The sequence below is a fragment of the Capricornis sumatraensis genome, chromosome 19 (genome assembly GCF_032405125.1).
Source record: "Capricornis sumatraensis isolate serow.1 chromosome 19, serow.2, whole genome shotgun sequence".
Taxonomy (NCBI): Eukaryota; Metazoa; Chordata; class Mammalia; order Artiodactyla; family Bovidae; genus Capricornis; species Capricornis sumatraensis.
Genome location: NC_091087.1, coordinates 39,332,312 through 39,348,814, shown reverse-complemented (window position 1 = coordinate 39,348,814; position 16,503 = coordinate 39,332,312). Strand labels below are relative to the sequence as shown.

The 16,503-nt window shown below is 37.4% G+C and overlaps 1 protein-coding gene across 1 annotated transcript in view; it reads left to right on the top strand.

The window, feature by feature from the left end:
- Positions 1-710: 710 nt before the first annotated feature.
- Positions 711-16,503, top strand: part of SCAPER (S-phase cyclin A associated protein in the ER) — a 365,239-nt gene continuing 349,446 nt past the window's right edge. The window contains exons 1-2 of the mRNA XM_068991091.1: positions 711-771; positions 16,026-16,143. Coding sequence (XP_068847192.1) covers positions 766-771; positions 16,026-16,143 — 124 coding nt within the window. The 5' untranslated portion in view covers positions 711-765. The remainder of the gene's footprint in view (positions 772-16,025; positions 16,144-16,503) is intronic.

Here is a 16,503-nt window from a genome sequence, read left to right as displayed (position 1 = left end):
TCATCGCAGCACTGTTTATAATAGCCAGGACATGGAAACAACCTAGATGTCCATCAACAGACGAATGGATAAGAAAGCTGTGGTACATATACACAATGGAGTATTACTCAGCCGTTAAAAAGAATTCATTTGAATCAGTTCTGTTGAGATGGATGAAACTGGAGCCGATTATACAGAGTGAAGTAAGCCAGAAAGAAAAACACCAATACAGTATACTAACACATATATATGGAATTTAGAAAGATGGCAATGACGACCCTGTATGCAAGACAGGAAAAAAGACACAGCTGTGTATAACGGACTTTTGGACTCAGAGGGAGAGGGAGAGAGTGGGATGATTTGTGAGAATGGCATTCTATCATGTATACTATCATGTAAGAATTGAATCGCCAGTCTATGTCTGACGCAGGATACAGCATGCTTGGGGCTGGTGCATGGGGATGACCCAGAGAGATGTTATGGGGAGGGAGGTGGGAGGGGGGTTCATGTTTGGGAACACATGTAAGAATTAAAGATTTTAAAATTAAAAAAAATAAAAAATAAAAACACACACACACACACACACACAATAGTTTTTACCAAATTTTAAACTAAAAAAAAAAAGAAACTTAATGGGAATGAAATTTTTATCTTTTTATAAACAAATATGATTTTATGACAGTGTTATGGCTAATAGTATGTACTGTATATATTTTTTATTATAGGAATCATACTGCATGGATTTGTGTGGTAAATGAGCTTCTTGTCATAGAACGGAATTAAAAAATGATGGTAAGTGATCAGTTTACCTTAAACATTAACCTTAGTTTTTTTAGCCTCCTTCTACCTCCTTTCCTTCCTTCCTGCTTTTCATTCATCATCCTTTTTGATGTAATATTTGTTACCTATAAGATACTCTATGGAACATGTGTTATAAAGCACAGCAGTTAAGGTAACTAACAGTGAGTGTACTGTTCAACCCTAGAGGCATAGACTCTCACTCTTAACATTTGTATGACCTAGGGCAAGAATATAGATGGAAGTTAGCTTTTTTCTTAATGTCTTAATCTTAAGAAGTTATAAATTAGTTTATGTCAGCAGCTTGACCTACTTTCCTACCCAGGGCTCAGCCAGGTCTTAAAGGAGAAATGCTCTCCCTGGGGTTGGCAGGGTGGAAGTTGGGCCAGGATGGTCTCTGAATCTCAGATGGGCACTAATGTGGTGAAACTCCCCAGAAACCCTGGGCAGATGAGTTCTACTTTTTAAACTCAAGATTTATAGGCAGTTCTAAGTATCTACTCAAACTATCTCACTTAAACCCAAGAGGAGGAGGAAATGCAGTTTATGGGATAATCCAGGTGCCTAGAGACTTCTTTAGGAAATGGGGGGTGGCCATTTTTAAGTAAAATTAGATATTTTTATCTTGGTTTCCCAGCACAGAGGCTGTGGTTTGCCTTCTTCCTTCTCTTCCTCATTGTTTGCTCTTAGGGTGGGGAGGCCTCCGTTCAGTGTGTGAATCCCTCTGGATTAATTCCTATATACTCAATTAGTTACTTGCTATCTTTTTGTTTTGACATTTTTGATGTTTTGATATTTTGATAGGTGTAATCTTCTAAAGTGTAGGACTTAGGGCAGGAGCCTCCTCTTTTGGGTGTAAATGTAGGATTATATTTACTTATATTTTCCTTTCCTATCTCATCCTGACCCATTCCACACTCCAGTTTCATTTATATCTTAAAGACATAAATAATAAGTTCTGAGTTTTAAATTTTTAAAATCTGTCATTTGAAATAATTTTTCTTCTGCCTTTTATATTCTGAAAATTTCTTACAGTGAGGGCCGTTCAGTCCTAAGCTCTGTTTTTGTTTGTCTGAATCTTTTTTCCTGCCCTGATTTTCAAAGACGGTGTTGCTGAATGTAGAAGTCTAGATGAAGAAAATTTTCTCTCAGTATTCTGAAAGCGTTTATTCCACTGTTTCAGCCTCTTTTTAGTCTTTCAGAAAGTTGTGTGCTTTATTTGTTTATGGCTGTGCTGCGTCTTCCTCGCTGCACGGGCTTTCCTCTGGCTGTGGACAGTGGGCGCTGCTCTCTAGCTGCAGCGTGCAGTTATGTGATTTATTTGTTAATGGCTGTGCTGCGTCTTCGTTGCTGCACGGGCTTTCCTCTGGCTGTGGACAGTGGGCGCTGCTCTCTAGCTGCGGCGTGCAGGCCTCTCGTCGCTTCTCTGCGGTGGAGCTCAGGCTCCAGGACGCGTGGACTTACGTAGCTGTGGAACAGGGGCTCAGTTGCTCTACAGCATGTGGGATTTTCCTGGATCAGGGATCAAACCCATGTCTCCTGCATTGGCAGGCGGGTTCTTTACCACTGTGCCACCAGGGAAGCCTCTCTTTTTGATTTGTTTTGTTTTAATATTATATACAATGTTTCATGCTTGCTAAGTCAATTTAGTCGTGTCCTACTCTTTGTGACCCTATGGACTGCACGCTGCCAGGCTTCTCTGTCCATGAAAATTTTCCAGGCAATACTAGAATGGATTGCCATGCCCTCCTTCGGGGGCTCTCCCTGACCCAGGGATCGAACCCACATCTCATTGTTTCCTGGGTTGGCAGGTGGGTTCTTTACCACTATACAATGTTTATGTGGTTCAGAATGCAAACTCTTTTTTTTTTCCTAATATATACATTTTGTTGAAGTATAGTTGACTTACAGTGTTTCAGGTACACAGCAAGGTGATTCTGTTATACACATACTAGATTTCAAATTATTTTCGGTTATAGGTTATTGCAAGATATTGGCTGTAGTTCCCTTTTATATAGTAACCCTTTCTTGTGTATCTGTTTTTTAAATTAGATATCTAGCATTCTGTTCATATTAACTCAAACAGGTAGAATCAAAATGTCATAAATTTTTTAGCTAGGCAAAAAGTCATATGTTTTCTAAAATATATAATTATACATACTATTTATGTATTTATGTGTAAAGGCTTTTTCTGCTCTGCTTGATAAAGTCTTGAGAAAGAATAAAAAAAAGAGACAGAGAAATTGGAAAACAAACTAAATGAAATGGGAGCACTGAATATGAAAGAAAAAAATGAAACAAACTAGATAAAAGTAAAAGATCATCATATAGTCCAGTTTTTAAATATGGTTGCTCATTAGAAACACATCTGGAACTTTGTAGACAAAAAGCAATCCCTGGGCATTTGTATTTTTCAAAAAATTCCAAGGTTATTCTGGTATGTATCTTGATTTTATTTATTTTTTTTTTTTATTTTATTTTATTTTATTTTTTTTTTTAATTTTAAAATCTTTAATTCTTACATGTGTTCCCAAACATGAAACCCCCTCCCACCTCCCTCCCCATAACATCTCTGTGGGTTATCCCCATGCACCAGCCCCAAGCATGCTGTATCCTGCGTCAGACATGGACTGGCGATTCAATTCTTACATGATAGTATACATGATAGAATGCCATTCTCCCAAATCATCCCACCCTCTCCCTCTCTCTCTGAGTCCAAAAGTCCGTTATACACCGCTGTGTCTTTTTTCCTGTCTTGCATACAGGGTCGTCATTGCCATCTTTCTAAATTCCATATATATGTGTTAGTATACTGTATTGGTGTTTTTCTTTCTGGCTTACTTCACTCTGTATAATCGGCTCCAGTTTCATCCATCTCATCAGAACTGATTCAAATGAATTCTTTTTAACGGCTGAGTAATACTCCATTGTGTACATGTACCAAAGCTTTCTTATCCATTCATCTGCAAGTTTTTCTATTAAATGGTAGCTTTAGTGATATAGAATTCTATTATTTTCTGCTGACTGATCATGATACAATGCTATTAAGTGAGTAATAGTTATATAATCACAATAGTAAAACTTTTTTTATTTTTAAAATTTAAATTTATTTAATTGAAGGCTAATTACTTTACAATATTGTATTGGTTTTGCCATACATCAACATGAATCTGCCACGGGTGTACACGTGTTCTCCATCCTGAACTGCCCTCCCACCTCCCTGCCCGTACCATCCCTCTGGGTCATCCCAGTGCACCAGACCCGAGCATCCTGTATCCTGCATCGAACCTGGACTGGCAATTCGTTTCTTATATGATATTATACATGTTTCAGTGCCATTCCCCCAAATCATCCAAATAAAGGATAATTATATTTGTAAGTTACAATGAAAACATGATTGACTAACAATATAAAATAATTACATACAATTTGAGGGGTTAAGTAGAGTGATGTGGTTAAATGGAAGTACATACATGCACATGTTTTTATCCACCCAGCCAGTCTAGGTCACTTGTCCATTCTTCTGGCATTTAATCTGTTTGCATTTAAGGTAATTATCCATATGTATGATCTTATTTCCACTCTTAATTGTTTTAGGTTTATTTTGTGTAGGTCTTTTCCTTCTCTTGTGTTTCCTGCCTGAAGAAGGAACTTTATGCCTAGAGAGTTTCCTTTAGCATTTGTTGTAAAGCAGATTGGTGGTGCTATTCATAACTTAAAAGTTAGCTATTCATGACTTCTGTTTGTCTGGAAAGCTTTCGATTTCTTCATCAGTCTGAACGGAGTCTTGCTGGGTGAAGTATTCTTGGTTGTAGTTCTTCCCTTTCATCACTTTAAATATATTGTGCCAATCCCTTCTGGCTTGTAGAGTTTCTCTTGAGAAGTCAGCTGATAACCTGATGGGAGTCCCTTGTATGTTATTTGTCATTTTTCCCTTTTTGCTTTTAATATTTTATCTTTGTCTTTAATTTTTGTCAGTTTGATTACTGTGTGTCTTGGTGTGTTCCTCCTTGGGTTTATCCTGCCTGGCACTCTGTGCTTCCTGGACTTAGTTGAGTATTTCCTTTCCCATGTTACGGATTTTTTCAGCTATTATATTTTCAAATATTTTCTCAGGTCCTTTCTCCCTCTCTTCTCCTTCTGGGACCCCTATAATGTGAACATTGGTGCGTTTAATGTTGTCTCAGAGGTCGCTTAGGCTGTCTTCGTTTTTTTTTTTTCATTCTGTTTTCTATATTCTGTTCTGTGGCACTGATTTCCACCATCTGTCCTCAGGTCACTTGTCCATTCTTGCAGCTCAGTTGTTCTGCTATTAATTCCTTAGTCTAGTGTGTGGTTCCTATCTGGTTGCTTGTTATTTAGTTCTTCTAGGTCTTTGGTAAATGTTTCTTAAATCTCTGTTCTATTTCTGATATCCTTGATCATCTTCACTGCGATTATTCTGAATTCTTTTTCTGGAAGGTTGCCTATCTCCGCTTCATTTGGTTGTTTTTTTGGGGGTTTATCTTGTCCCTTCATCTGGGACATAACTCTCTGCTTTTTTATCCTAATGATTAACTTCCTGTAATGTAGTTTTTGTTCTAGCTTCTGTGGGATTGTGGTTCTTCTTGCGTCTTCTCTCTGCCCTCTGGTGGACGAGGCTAAGAACTTGTGTAAGCTTCCTGATGGGAAGGTTGTTTCTGTTGTTCAGCTGCCAAGTTGCATCTGACTCTTTTTAGCCCCATGGACTGAAGCACACTAGGCTTCCCTGTCCCTCACCTTCTCCCAGAGTTTGTCCAAGTTCATGTCCATTGAATTGGTGATACCATCCAACTATCTCATTCTCTTGTCACGCCCTTCTTCTCCTGCCCTCAGTCTTTCCCAGCAGCAAGGTCTTTTCCAATGAGTCGGCTCTTTACATCAGTTGGCCAAAGTATTGGAGCTGGAGCTTCAGCCTCAGCATCAGTGGTAATGAGTATTTAGGGTTGATTTCCTTTAATATTGACTGGTTTGATTGCCTTGCAATCCAGGGGACTCTCAAGAGTCTTCTCCAGCACCACAGTTCAAAAGCATCAATTCTTCTGCACTCTGCCTTCTTTATGGTCCAGCTCTCACATCTGTATATGATTACCGGAAAGACCATGTCCTTGACTAGCCAGACCTTTGTCGGCAAAGTGATGTCTTTGCTTTTTAATATACTGTCTGCGTTTGTCATAGCTTTTCTTGCAAGGAGCAGTTGTCTTCTAATTTCATGGCTGCAGTCACCATCCACAGTGATTTTTGAGCCCAAGAAGAAGAAATCTGCCACTGCTTCCACCTTTCCCTCTTCTATTTGCCATGAAGTGAGGGGACCGGATGCTATGATCTTAGTTTTTTTAATATTGAGTTTTAAGCTAGCTTTTTCACCCTTTTTCCACTTTCATCAAGAGGCTCTTTAGTTCCTCTCTGCTTTCTGCCATTAAAGTGGTATCATTTGCATATCTGAGATTGTTGATATTTCTCCTGGAAATCTTGATTCCAGCTTGTAACTTATGTAGCCTGGCATTTTGTATGATGAGCTCTGCATATAAGTTAGATAAACAGGGTGACAATAAACAGCCTTGCTGTATTCCTTTCTCAATTTTCAACCTGTCAGTTGTTCTATGTAAGGTTCTAACTGTTGCTTCTTGACCAGCATACAGGTTTCTCAGAAGACAGGTAGGATGGTCTGGTATTCCCACCTCTCTAAGAGTTTTCCACAGTTTGTTATGATCCATACAGTCAAAGCCTTTAGAATAGTCAGTGAAACAGAGGTAGATATTTTTTCTGGAATTTTCTTGCTTTCTCTATGATCCAGCGATTGTTGACAATTTGATCTCTGGTTCCTCTGCCTTTTCTAATCCAGCTTGAAAATCTGGAAGTTTTCAGTTTCACATAATGCTGAAGCCTCACTTGAAGGATTTTGAGCATAACCTTACTGGCATGGGAGATGAGTGTAATTGTCTGGTAGTTTGAACATTCTTTAGTACTGCCCTTCTTGGAAATTGCAGTGAAGATTGACCTTTTCCTGTCTTGTGGCCACTGCTGGATTTTCCAAACTTGCTGACATATTGAGTGCAGCCCTTTAATAGTATCATCTTATAGGATTTTAAACAGCTCTGCTGAAATTCTGTCACCTCCACTAGCTTTATTGGCAGCATTGCTTCCTAAGGCCCATTTGACTTCACACTCCAGGATGCCTGGTTCTGGGTGAGTGACCCCACCATTGTGATTATCTGGTCATTAAGACCTGTTTTGTACAGTTCTTCTGGGTGTTCTTGCCATCTCTTTTGATCTCTTTATGGCACTAGGTGGCACACTGTGACTTTGGATGAAAATACATATATTTCATTTAAATCTCTTGGAAGAAAAGAACCTATATGAAAATACTGTTTGAAATAGACATCTGGAATATTATGGAGTATCTTGGACTCATTTATTGCATTTCAAACCCTGATGCTTAAATTAAATAGTTTAAAATTTATATTAAGTTACTACTGAGATTTTTTAATAAGAATAGGTTATTAAAATTGATAAAAATATATGAGTTTGTACTGAAAAGAGTTCATTCAGCTTATGTTGCAGAAGGCAGCTGTCCTTTAAGCTGAAAAATGGTTTTCAATCATGTGTTGTAGTAAGATGAGTGTTATAATGTTTTTCTTTATAAAGTATTGGAATTAAGAATGATGACAGTCCTGAGCTGGTGAGTTTTTCTTTGAAAGTGTGTATGTGTACTAAGTATAAAAGAACTAACCTCATAATTTGTAGTAGAACTGAAATGTTGATAGAGTAAGAAAATACTAGGGCTATAAGTATGAAGTCAGTCACCAGCCTATAGGTGACATTTTAAAACATGTAGGTAATGTGAAGAAATGAAAATAAATGTTTTCAGTGGCTGCTGAAATCATTAGGTGAAAGGTTGATAGAGAAATGTTTAGATTTCAAGTTTCCTGGTACTACAACATTGTTATCTTGTGGTCATTTTAGTTCTGAGAAACCTACTATTTTATGAAGTGCACTGTCTCTCAAATCTAATCCCTTTAATCTCTTTGTCACTTCCACTATGTAATCATAAGGGATTTGATGTAGGTCAGACCTGAATGGCCTACTGATTTTCCCTAGTTTCTTCACTTTAAGTCTGAATTTTGCGATAAGGAGCTCATGATCTGAGCCATAGCTAGCCCCAGGTCTTGATTTTCCTGACTGTATAGAGCTTCTCCATTTTTGGCTGCATAGAATATAATCAATCTGAGTTTTTGGTATTGACCATTTGGGGTCCATGTGGGGAATCATTTCTTGTATTGTTGGAAGAGGGTGTTTGCTCTGACCAATGTGTTCTCTTGGCATAACTCTGTTAGCCTTTGCCCTTCTTTCTTTTGTACTCCAAGGCCAAACTTGCCTGTTACTCCAGGTGTCTCTCAACTTCCTACTTTAGCATTCTAATCCCCTCTGATGAAAAGGACATCTTTTTTTTGGTGTTAGTTCTAAAAGGTCTTGTAGGTCTTCATAGAACCACATGGTACCCCAATAAAAACTGAGCTATTAGAAAAGATGCAGGCAGTAAATGCTGGGGAGGAAGCCAATAAATGTACATTGTAGGGTGGCAGAATAGAAGAGAAAATGTTATATAAATGCCCTGAATTAGGAAGGAGCTTGGTGGCTATAGGGAACTGATTAAATGTCAGTGGAGTTGGAGCATGGCAAACGGGAAGAGTAATGGAAGATGAGGCTAGAGAGGTAAATAGAGGCTGGTTTGTGCTTTTAGATAATGCCAGATTTCTTAAGTGGTTGTGTATTAGTTTAACTTTCTGTCAGCAATGCAAGCAGTTGCCCAACTCCTTGCCATCACATGGTATTGTCATTTATTTGAAAATGTTTTAATGTTTTCAGTGCTTACTTTTGAGTACCTTTTTATGTGATAGTTGGTTATTTATATGTCTTTTGTGAGTGCCTATTCAATTTTCATTTTCTTGTTGGGTTATCTTTCTTTTTCTAACTGATTTAAGGATTTCTTTATTCTGGGTATAAGACCTTTATTACTTTTACACATATATCTTCTTTGTGGCTTGCTTTTTCATTCTTTTAATGATGTCTTTTTAATATAAGAATGTGTTCTTAATTCCAGTGAAGTTCAATTCATCATTTTTTCCTGTATGATTAGTGCTTTTTTGTATCCTGATTAAGACTTTTTTCTATACCTGAAGATCATGAAAATATCATCCTTTATTATCATTATTTTTAGGACCTTTTATTTTCCTGTCATTTCAGATTTAAGAAAGGTTGCAAGAGAAGTACAGATAATTCTTTGATATTCTTTCACTAACTTTACCAATTGCTAATTTTGTCTGTTTTCCTTTCTCATATTCTCTCTTTTATTTTATATGTGTGTGTGTGTATATAAAACATACATACATAACACACACATATAAAATCACATATAGGGAATTCCCTGGTGGTCCTGTGCTTAGGACTCTGTGCTTCCACTGTAAGGGGCCTAGGTTCCATCCCTGCTTGGGCAACTAGGATCCCACATGCTGCATGGTATGGCCAAAAAGAAAAACACCTATACAGACAAAGACATATACATATATAGCTACACACATGTACATTTATTTGTAGACACATCCCTGCATCAGGCAGATCTCCTGGAGAGGGGAATGGCTTCCCACTGTAGTACTCTTGTCTGGAGAATTCCATTGATAGAGGAGCTTGACGGGTTAAAGCCTTTGGGGTTGCAAAGAGTCATACATAACTGAGCGACTAACTCTTTCACTTTTTCATAAATACATGCATATTACTCTTCCATGAACCACTTAAGAATATTTTTATCTTGAGGAGACAGCAGTGAGCAGTGGTGTGAAGAGATCTTAGTTCCCTGCCCAGGAATTGAACCTGGGTACCCTGGGTGACCGATTTTACTTTCACTTTTCACTTTCATGCATTGGAGAAGGAAATGGCAACCCACTCCAGTGTTCTTGCCTGGAGAATCCCAGGGATGGTGGAGCCTGGTGGGCTGCTGTCTGTGGGGTCGCACAGAGTCGGACATGACTGATGCGACTTAGCAGCAGCAGCAGCAGCAGCCTGGGTGAACTCAATGGACATGAGTTTGAGCAAACTCTGGGACATAATGAAGGACAGGGAAGCCTAGCATGCTGCGATACATGGGGTCATAGAGAGTCGGATATGACTTAGCAACTGAACAATAACAACAGCCTGGGTGAAAACCAGGAATCGTATCTACTAGACCGTCTGTCGGGCTAGCGGCCAGAAGCAAAGTTACTTTGGCTCTTGCGCCCGTTGAAAAATGAATTTCTCAAGAAGGTAAAAGCTATAAAAATAGGTACAGAGTTTATTATTAGAGACGTAGCACAGCAAATGGGAGGGCACACAGAGAAACAGTTTATTTCAGATAGAAGCAAGGCAGAGGCACACACCCAGAGAGAAAGGATGTGGGTGTCCTGCCTGCGAGGAGGAGCTCACTGAGGGGTGAGTCAAATCACTTACCCAGGGCAGTTCTTTCAGGTCTGTTTTGAAGAATGTCACTTGATTTGGGTCAGATTTTCTTCTTATAGACTCAGATTTTGTGTTTTTGGTAGAATATCATACGAATGGTGTATCCTTCTCAGTATATCACATCAGGAAGCATATGATGTCAGTTTGTCCTACTATTGATCATGTGGACTCTGATCACTTGGTTAATATAGGGTGTTGTCAGGTTTTTCTCTTTGAAGTTTGCTTTGTCTTTTGAAGTGAAAGTGAAGTCGCTCAGTCGTGTCTGACTCTCTGCGACCCCATGGACTGTAGCCTGTCAGGTTGCTCCGTCCATGGGATTTTCCAGGCAAGAGTGCTAGAGTGGATTGCCATTTCCTTCTCCAGGGGATCTTCCAGACTGAGGAATTGAACCCAGGTCTCCCGCATTGCAGGCAGATGCTTTACCATCTGAGCCAAGTAGTATGTTATTTGTTGAGAGAGACTTTGAGGCCTTGTAAATATCCTGCAACTCATCAAACCATCTACCCACTAGTTTTAGCATTCACTGATGATAATAATTATTAATTATCTACATGCCTATCTATCTGTCTGCCTGTCTTTTAGGCTTCTTGGATTTTTTATTTTATTTAATATTACATTCTACTACTACCATTTATTTTGATGCTCACATTGTCCTTGACTTAGCTGGTAGAAGTTCCTTCACACCGGCTCTTGTATCTTTTCATATGCTTCTATTATTGTTTGGGTCCTTCTATACTTTCTAGTCTAACAAGCTATTCTAGATTCACCTTATAATTTCCCTCTCCTTTTTCTCACCTTATTACATGGACTAGGAACTTCAGTATCATGATGATGGAAGTGGTGATTGTAGGCATCCTGTCTCTTTCAAGATTGTATCATTTAATATGATATTTGCTGAAGTTTGTGAAGAGTTTTTATCATAGATGGTATCCAGGTTTATCACATGCTTTTTTCATCTGTTGAAAAGAATATTAAACTCTTCTCCTTTATTTAGTTAATATGATGAATTGCATTCATTGATTAAAAAATGTTAAATCAGCCTTGCTTCCTGAAATAAAATCAACTTGGTTGTGATGTTTTCACTGGGTTCAGTTTGCAGGTGTGTGTGTGTGTGTGTGTGTGTGTGTGTGTGTGTGTGTGTGTGTAGGTATACGTAATGTACATTGTTACTTTTGAGGAGTTTGAACTGCTTGTTTACTTTCCTTGTCCTCTTAGGTTCTAGTATTCAGGGTCATGCGTCACTCTGTGACTTGAGATTTGAGCCTTCATGTTTTTCTTTGGAAGAATTTAGTATAATTTCTCCTTCAGTGATTAAGGGAATTCACCAGTGAAACTCATTTAAGCCTGGATTTTCTTTTATGGAATTTCTTCAGTAAATATTTCGTCAGTATTTAAAAATTTTAAATTTCTTTAGTAAATACTCAGATTTTTCCATTTCCTTTTATGCCAAAGAAAGAAAGAAAGATAGCACTAAGTCCTGTCCAACTCTTGAGATCCCACAAACTGCAGCCCGCCAGGCTCCTTTGTCCATGGGATTCTCCAGGCAAGAATACAGGAGTGGGTGGCCATTTCCTTCTCCAGGGGATCTTCCCAACCCAGGAATTGAACCCAGAGCTCCCTCATTGCAGGCAGATGCTTTACCGACTGAGCTACACAGGAAGCCCCAAGATTTTATGCCAAAATTTGGTTAAATTGTGTTTTTCAAGGAATTTGTGCATTTTATAAAAATTTTCAAATTCATATTTTATTTATAACATTCTTTTATCTTTCTGATGTCTAGAGGCTCTAGAATCTTAGTGATGTTCCTTTTTGTTTTTGGTATTGATAATTGTTGCCTTCTTTCTTCTCTTTGCTTTATCAGTCTTGCTAAGAGGTATATGCATTTCTTGGTAAACATTCTAAACACTTGCTTTCTTAGGTAATATACTGTAAGAGTCAAACTTAAATCTTTACCTCAAGACTGATGTGTATACTTTTTATTGAAACATTTAGTATTTGAACATTCCTCTGTAAAATCTCCTTATGGCACTAGGTGGCACACTGTGACTTTGGATGAAAATACATATATTTTGTTTAAATCTCTTGGAAGAAAAGAACCTATATGAAAATACTGTTTGAAAGAGACATCTGGAATATTATGGAGTATCTTGGATTCATTTATTCCATTTCAAACCCTGATGCTTAAATTAAAAAGTTTAAAATTATATTAAGTTACTACTGAGATTTTTAAAATAAGAATAGGATTACTAAAATTGATCAAAATATATGAGTTTGTACTGAAAAGAGTTCATTCAGCTTATGTTGCAGAAGGCAGCTGTCCTTTAAGCTGAAAAATGGTTTTCAATCATGTGTTGTAGTAAGATGAGTGTTATAATGTTTTTCTTTATAAAGTATTGGAATTAAGAATGATGACAGTCCTGAGCTGGTGAGTTTTTCTTTGAAAGTGTGTATGTGTACTAAGTATAAAAGAACTAACCTCATAATTTGTAGTAGAACTGAAATGTTTATAGAATAAGAAAATACTAAATTTCAAGTTTTCTGGTACTAAACGTTGCTATCTTGTGGTCATTTTAGTTCTGAGAAACTCACTATTTTATGAAGACTTTTGAGTTATAAAGAATATGATAGTAAATTTTATGATCTGATATATAGCTATGCATATTTACCTATACAGTTTTCTTTGACTGCATAAGAGAATTATCTGAAAAAGAGATAAAAAGTAGGTGACCTACTGACATATAGTCATCTGGCCTGAAAAGAATAGTGATACTTCTTGGTTAAAACAATGCTTAGATAATCTAAATGATAAATGCCAACCTAAGTTATATAAAGCTAATAATCATTGGGAGATGTCTTTAAGCAAAAGGAAGTGATTTTATGATATTACATTGATTGGAAAATATGGGAATAGAAAAGCGATGATTCAAGTGTTTTGCACAGAATGGAGCTGGAACATTGTTCACGAACTAATGAGTTTCAGTGAAAGCTTATGAGTCATATAAGTAGATGTCATGTGTATATCCAGGGTAAGGTCAGAGTAATGAAGAAATGTGGATACGGTGTTTATTTTAAAAATATCAAAAGTTAAGTTCTGGAGAGGAAAATTTGGGTTAACTTTATAACACAGTATTAGAGTGGAAGAGAACAGTCTTTGTTTTCCTAATAGTTTGAGCTAGTTGTTTCATTTATGTATTCTGAAATTCAGTTCCTGTTACTCACATATTTGTCTTCTTTGATTATTCCCTTTTTCCCTATATATGCAGTTTCACTTTCTGTGGATCGTCCCTGTCGGCATAAAAATACGCTGGCACTCATTTAAAAAACCTTCTCAGTTCATTTCTGCTTTCTTCTTTCTCAGTTCACCTTTATTATAATACTCAAAGTTTGTTTTTTTTTTAATACTTACTGTCTCCATTTTCTTACTCAACATTCTCTTGAACTCTCAAGTCGAGTTTTTGACCCGACTATTCTACCGAATAGATAGTAATAAGTGACTGATTTATTTATTATAGATTATTTATTTTATCACTGTCTGGACAATGCAGAGCTGCCCATCTTGTTGTGCTGTTGCTTCTTTAAAGGTGAACTTTCCCCCGCTCTTCTGTACGCTTTTAAAATTTTCCCTGTGCTTCTGGTTATCATCAGTTTTTCTGTGCTAGTCTCAGCATGGTTTTCTTTGTATTTGTATTTGTCTTGCTTAGAGTTTGTAGAGCTCCTGAAATAATTGAGTTTATATCTCTTGTCAGCTTTATACTCTCAAAAGCATTAGTGGAACAGTTGGTGAAATTTAAACAATTACTGTAATTTAGATAATTTGGATCAATGATAATTTTCTGATTTGATAGTCATAGTATAGTTATATGAAGGAGTATCTTTTAGATATATGAAATACACATTGAAGTACTTAAGGGCAAAAGGTATCATGATTACAGCTTATTCTCAAGTGTAAATTGTTTATTATAGAAGTTGCTTGTGAGCCCCTGCCCTAGCATATAGTGACTTTTCTTCTCTCAAAGGCATTTCTGTCATTCAGTTGCTCAACTGTGTCCGATTCTTTGCAACCCAATGGTCTGAATTACACCAGGCTTCCCTGTCCTTCAACATCTCCTAGAGATTGCTCAAACTCATGTCCATTGAGGTGGTGATGCCATCCAGCCATCTCATCCTCTGTTGTCCCCTTCTCCTCTTGCCTTTGATCTTTCCCAGTCTCAGGCTCTTTTCCAACAAGTTGGCTCTTAGCATCAGGTGACCAAAGTATTAGATTTCAGCTTCAGCATCAGACTTTCCAATGAGTATTCAGGGTTGATTTCTTTTAGGATTGACTGGTTTGATCTCCTTGCAGTTCAAGGGACTCTCAAGAGTCTTCTCCAACATCACAATTCAGAAGCATCAATTCTTTGATGCTCAGCCTTCTTTCAGGTCCAAATCTTACATCCATACATAACTACTGGAAAAATAGTAGCTTTGACTATACAGGCTTTTGTCGGCAAAGTGATGTCTCTGCTTTTTAAGATGCTGCCTAGGTTGTTATACCTTGTCTTCCAAGGAGCAAGCATCTTTTAATTTCCTGGCTGCAGTCACCGTCCGCAGTGATTTTGGAGCCCAAGAAAATAAAGTCTGTCACTGTTTCCCCATCTAGTTGCCATGAAGTGATGGGACCAGATACCATGACCTTAGTTTTTTGAATGTTGAGTTTTAAGCCAGCTTTTTCACTGTCCTCTTTCACCTTCATCAAGAGGCCCTTTATTCCTCTTGGTTTCTGCCATAATGGTGCTGTTATCTGCATATCTGAGATTGTTGATATTTCTCCTGGCAGCCTTAATTCTGGCTTGTGCTTCATCCAGTCTGGCATTTTGCATGTTGTACTCTGCATGTAAGTTAAATAAGCAGGGTGACAATATAAACCTTAATGTACTCCTTTCCCAGTTTTCAAAGTCATACTTCTCATTAATAAGTTCCTTTGTTTGAGAATAGTTTGTTGTATTTCTTTCATGTATTTCCCAAATAAGTAAGCAATTAAAATCAACCAGTAGCTGAGGAGAACCCAAAACATAAAGAGTAATGTAAGTGTGTAATGTAACCACACTGAAAGGGTGAAGATGAGAAGAACCAATTTAAGTAATTAAGGAAAATAACAATTTAATGAAGGAAACAACTAATTTAAGTAATTAAGGAAAATACAAAATCTAGTACTTTGGATCCTGTAAGGCTAAAGATAAACCTGTATAGAAATATAATCTTGCTAATAAATGAGTTTCTCACAGATATGGGTTAGCAGTTATGAAACTTTTTTTACTATTATTTTTTGACTGCATAGCAAAACTTGTGGGATCTTAGTTCCCTGACCAGGGATTAAACCCAGGCTTTTGACAGTGAAGGGTATTCCCTGGTATCTCAATTGGTAAAAAAAATCTGCCTGCAGTGCAGGAGACCTGGATTCAGGTGCTGAAATGGATACACAGCAGTGTTTGTGCTCCTTAGGACGCTTTTTAAAATCTTAGGTTGAATTTATTCTTAAAATGATTTATTTTTAATGTTGTAAAATTCAGTCTTGTAAAATTTTAGAACTGAGAAAGATCTGTGCCTTACTCTTATTTCTGTTTAAGCACCTTTCCAATCCCGAATTAGTTTTAACTGTTTTCTTTCTGAGAAAAGAAGAGTAATGATGAATTTGTTTGCCAACTATATTTTGTATGTTGACTAACAGACTAATGCCATGTTCTCTTATCTGTGCATAGGCTTCATTCCAGCGCTCTAATAGTCATGACAAAGTAAGGAGAATAGTTGCAGAGGAGGGTCGTACAGCAAGAAACCTAATAGCTTGGAGTGTTCCACTAGAAAGCAAAGATGATGATGGTATGTATTTTTAAAAGTTTCATTTTTGTTGTAAATTAGAAGATATATTTAGTCTCGAACAGTAGGCGGACTGAAAACTGTGTATGTATGAAATCAGAAATAATTTTTAACTGCTTTTTAAATCTTACCTAATATGCAAATGTAAGTGACATAGTTTCAGTTTCATACAAGGATGAAATTGGGTGTGTGGTTATGACTGGCAGATGGGTTTTCTTTAAAAATATTCATTTATTTCTTTGGCTGCGCTGGGTCTTAGTTATGGCACACAGGATCTTAATTGCATCACGAGAGATGTTGCAGCGCGCGAGCTCCAGAGCATGTGGGCTCACTAATTGTGGCACATACAAAGGCTTGGTTGCC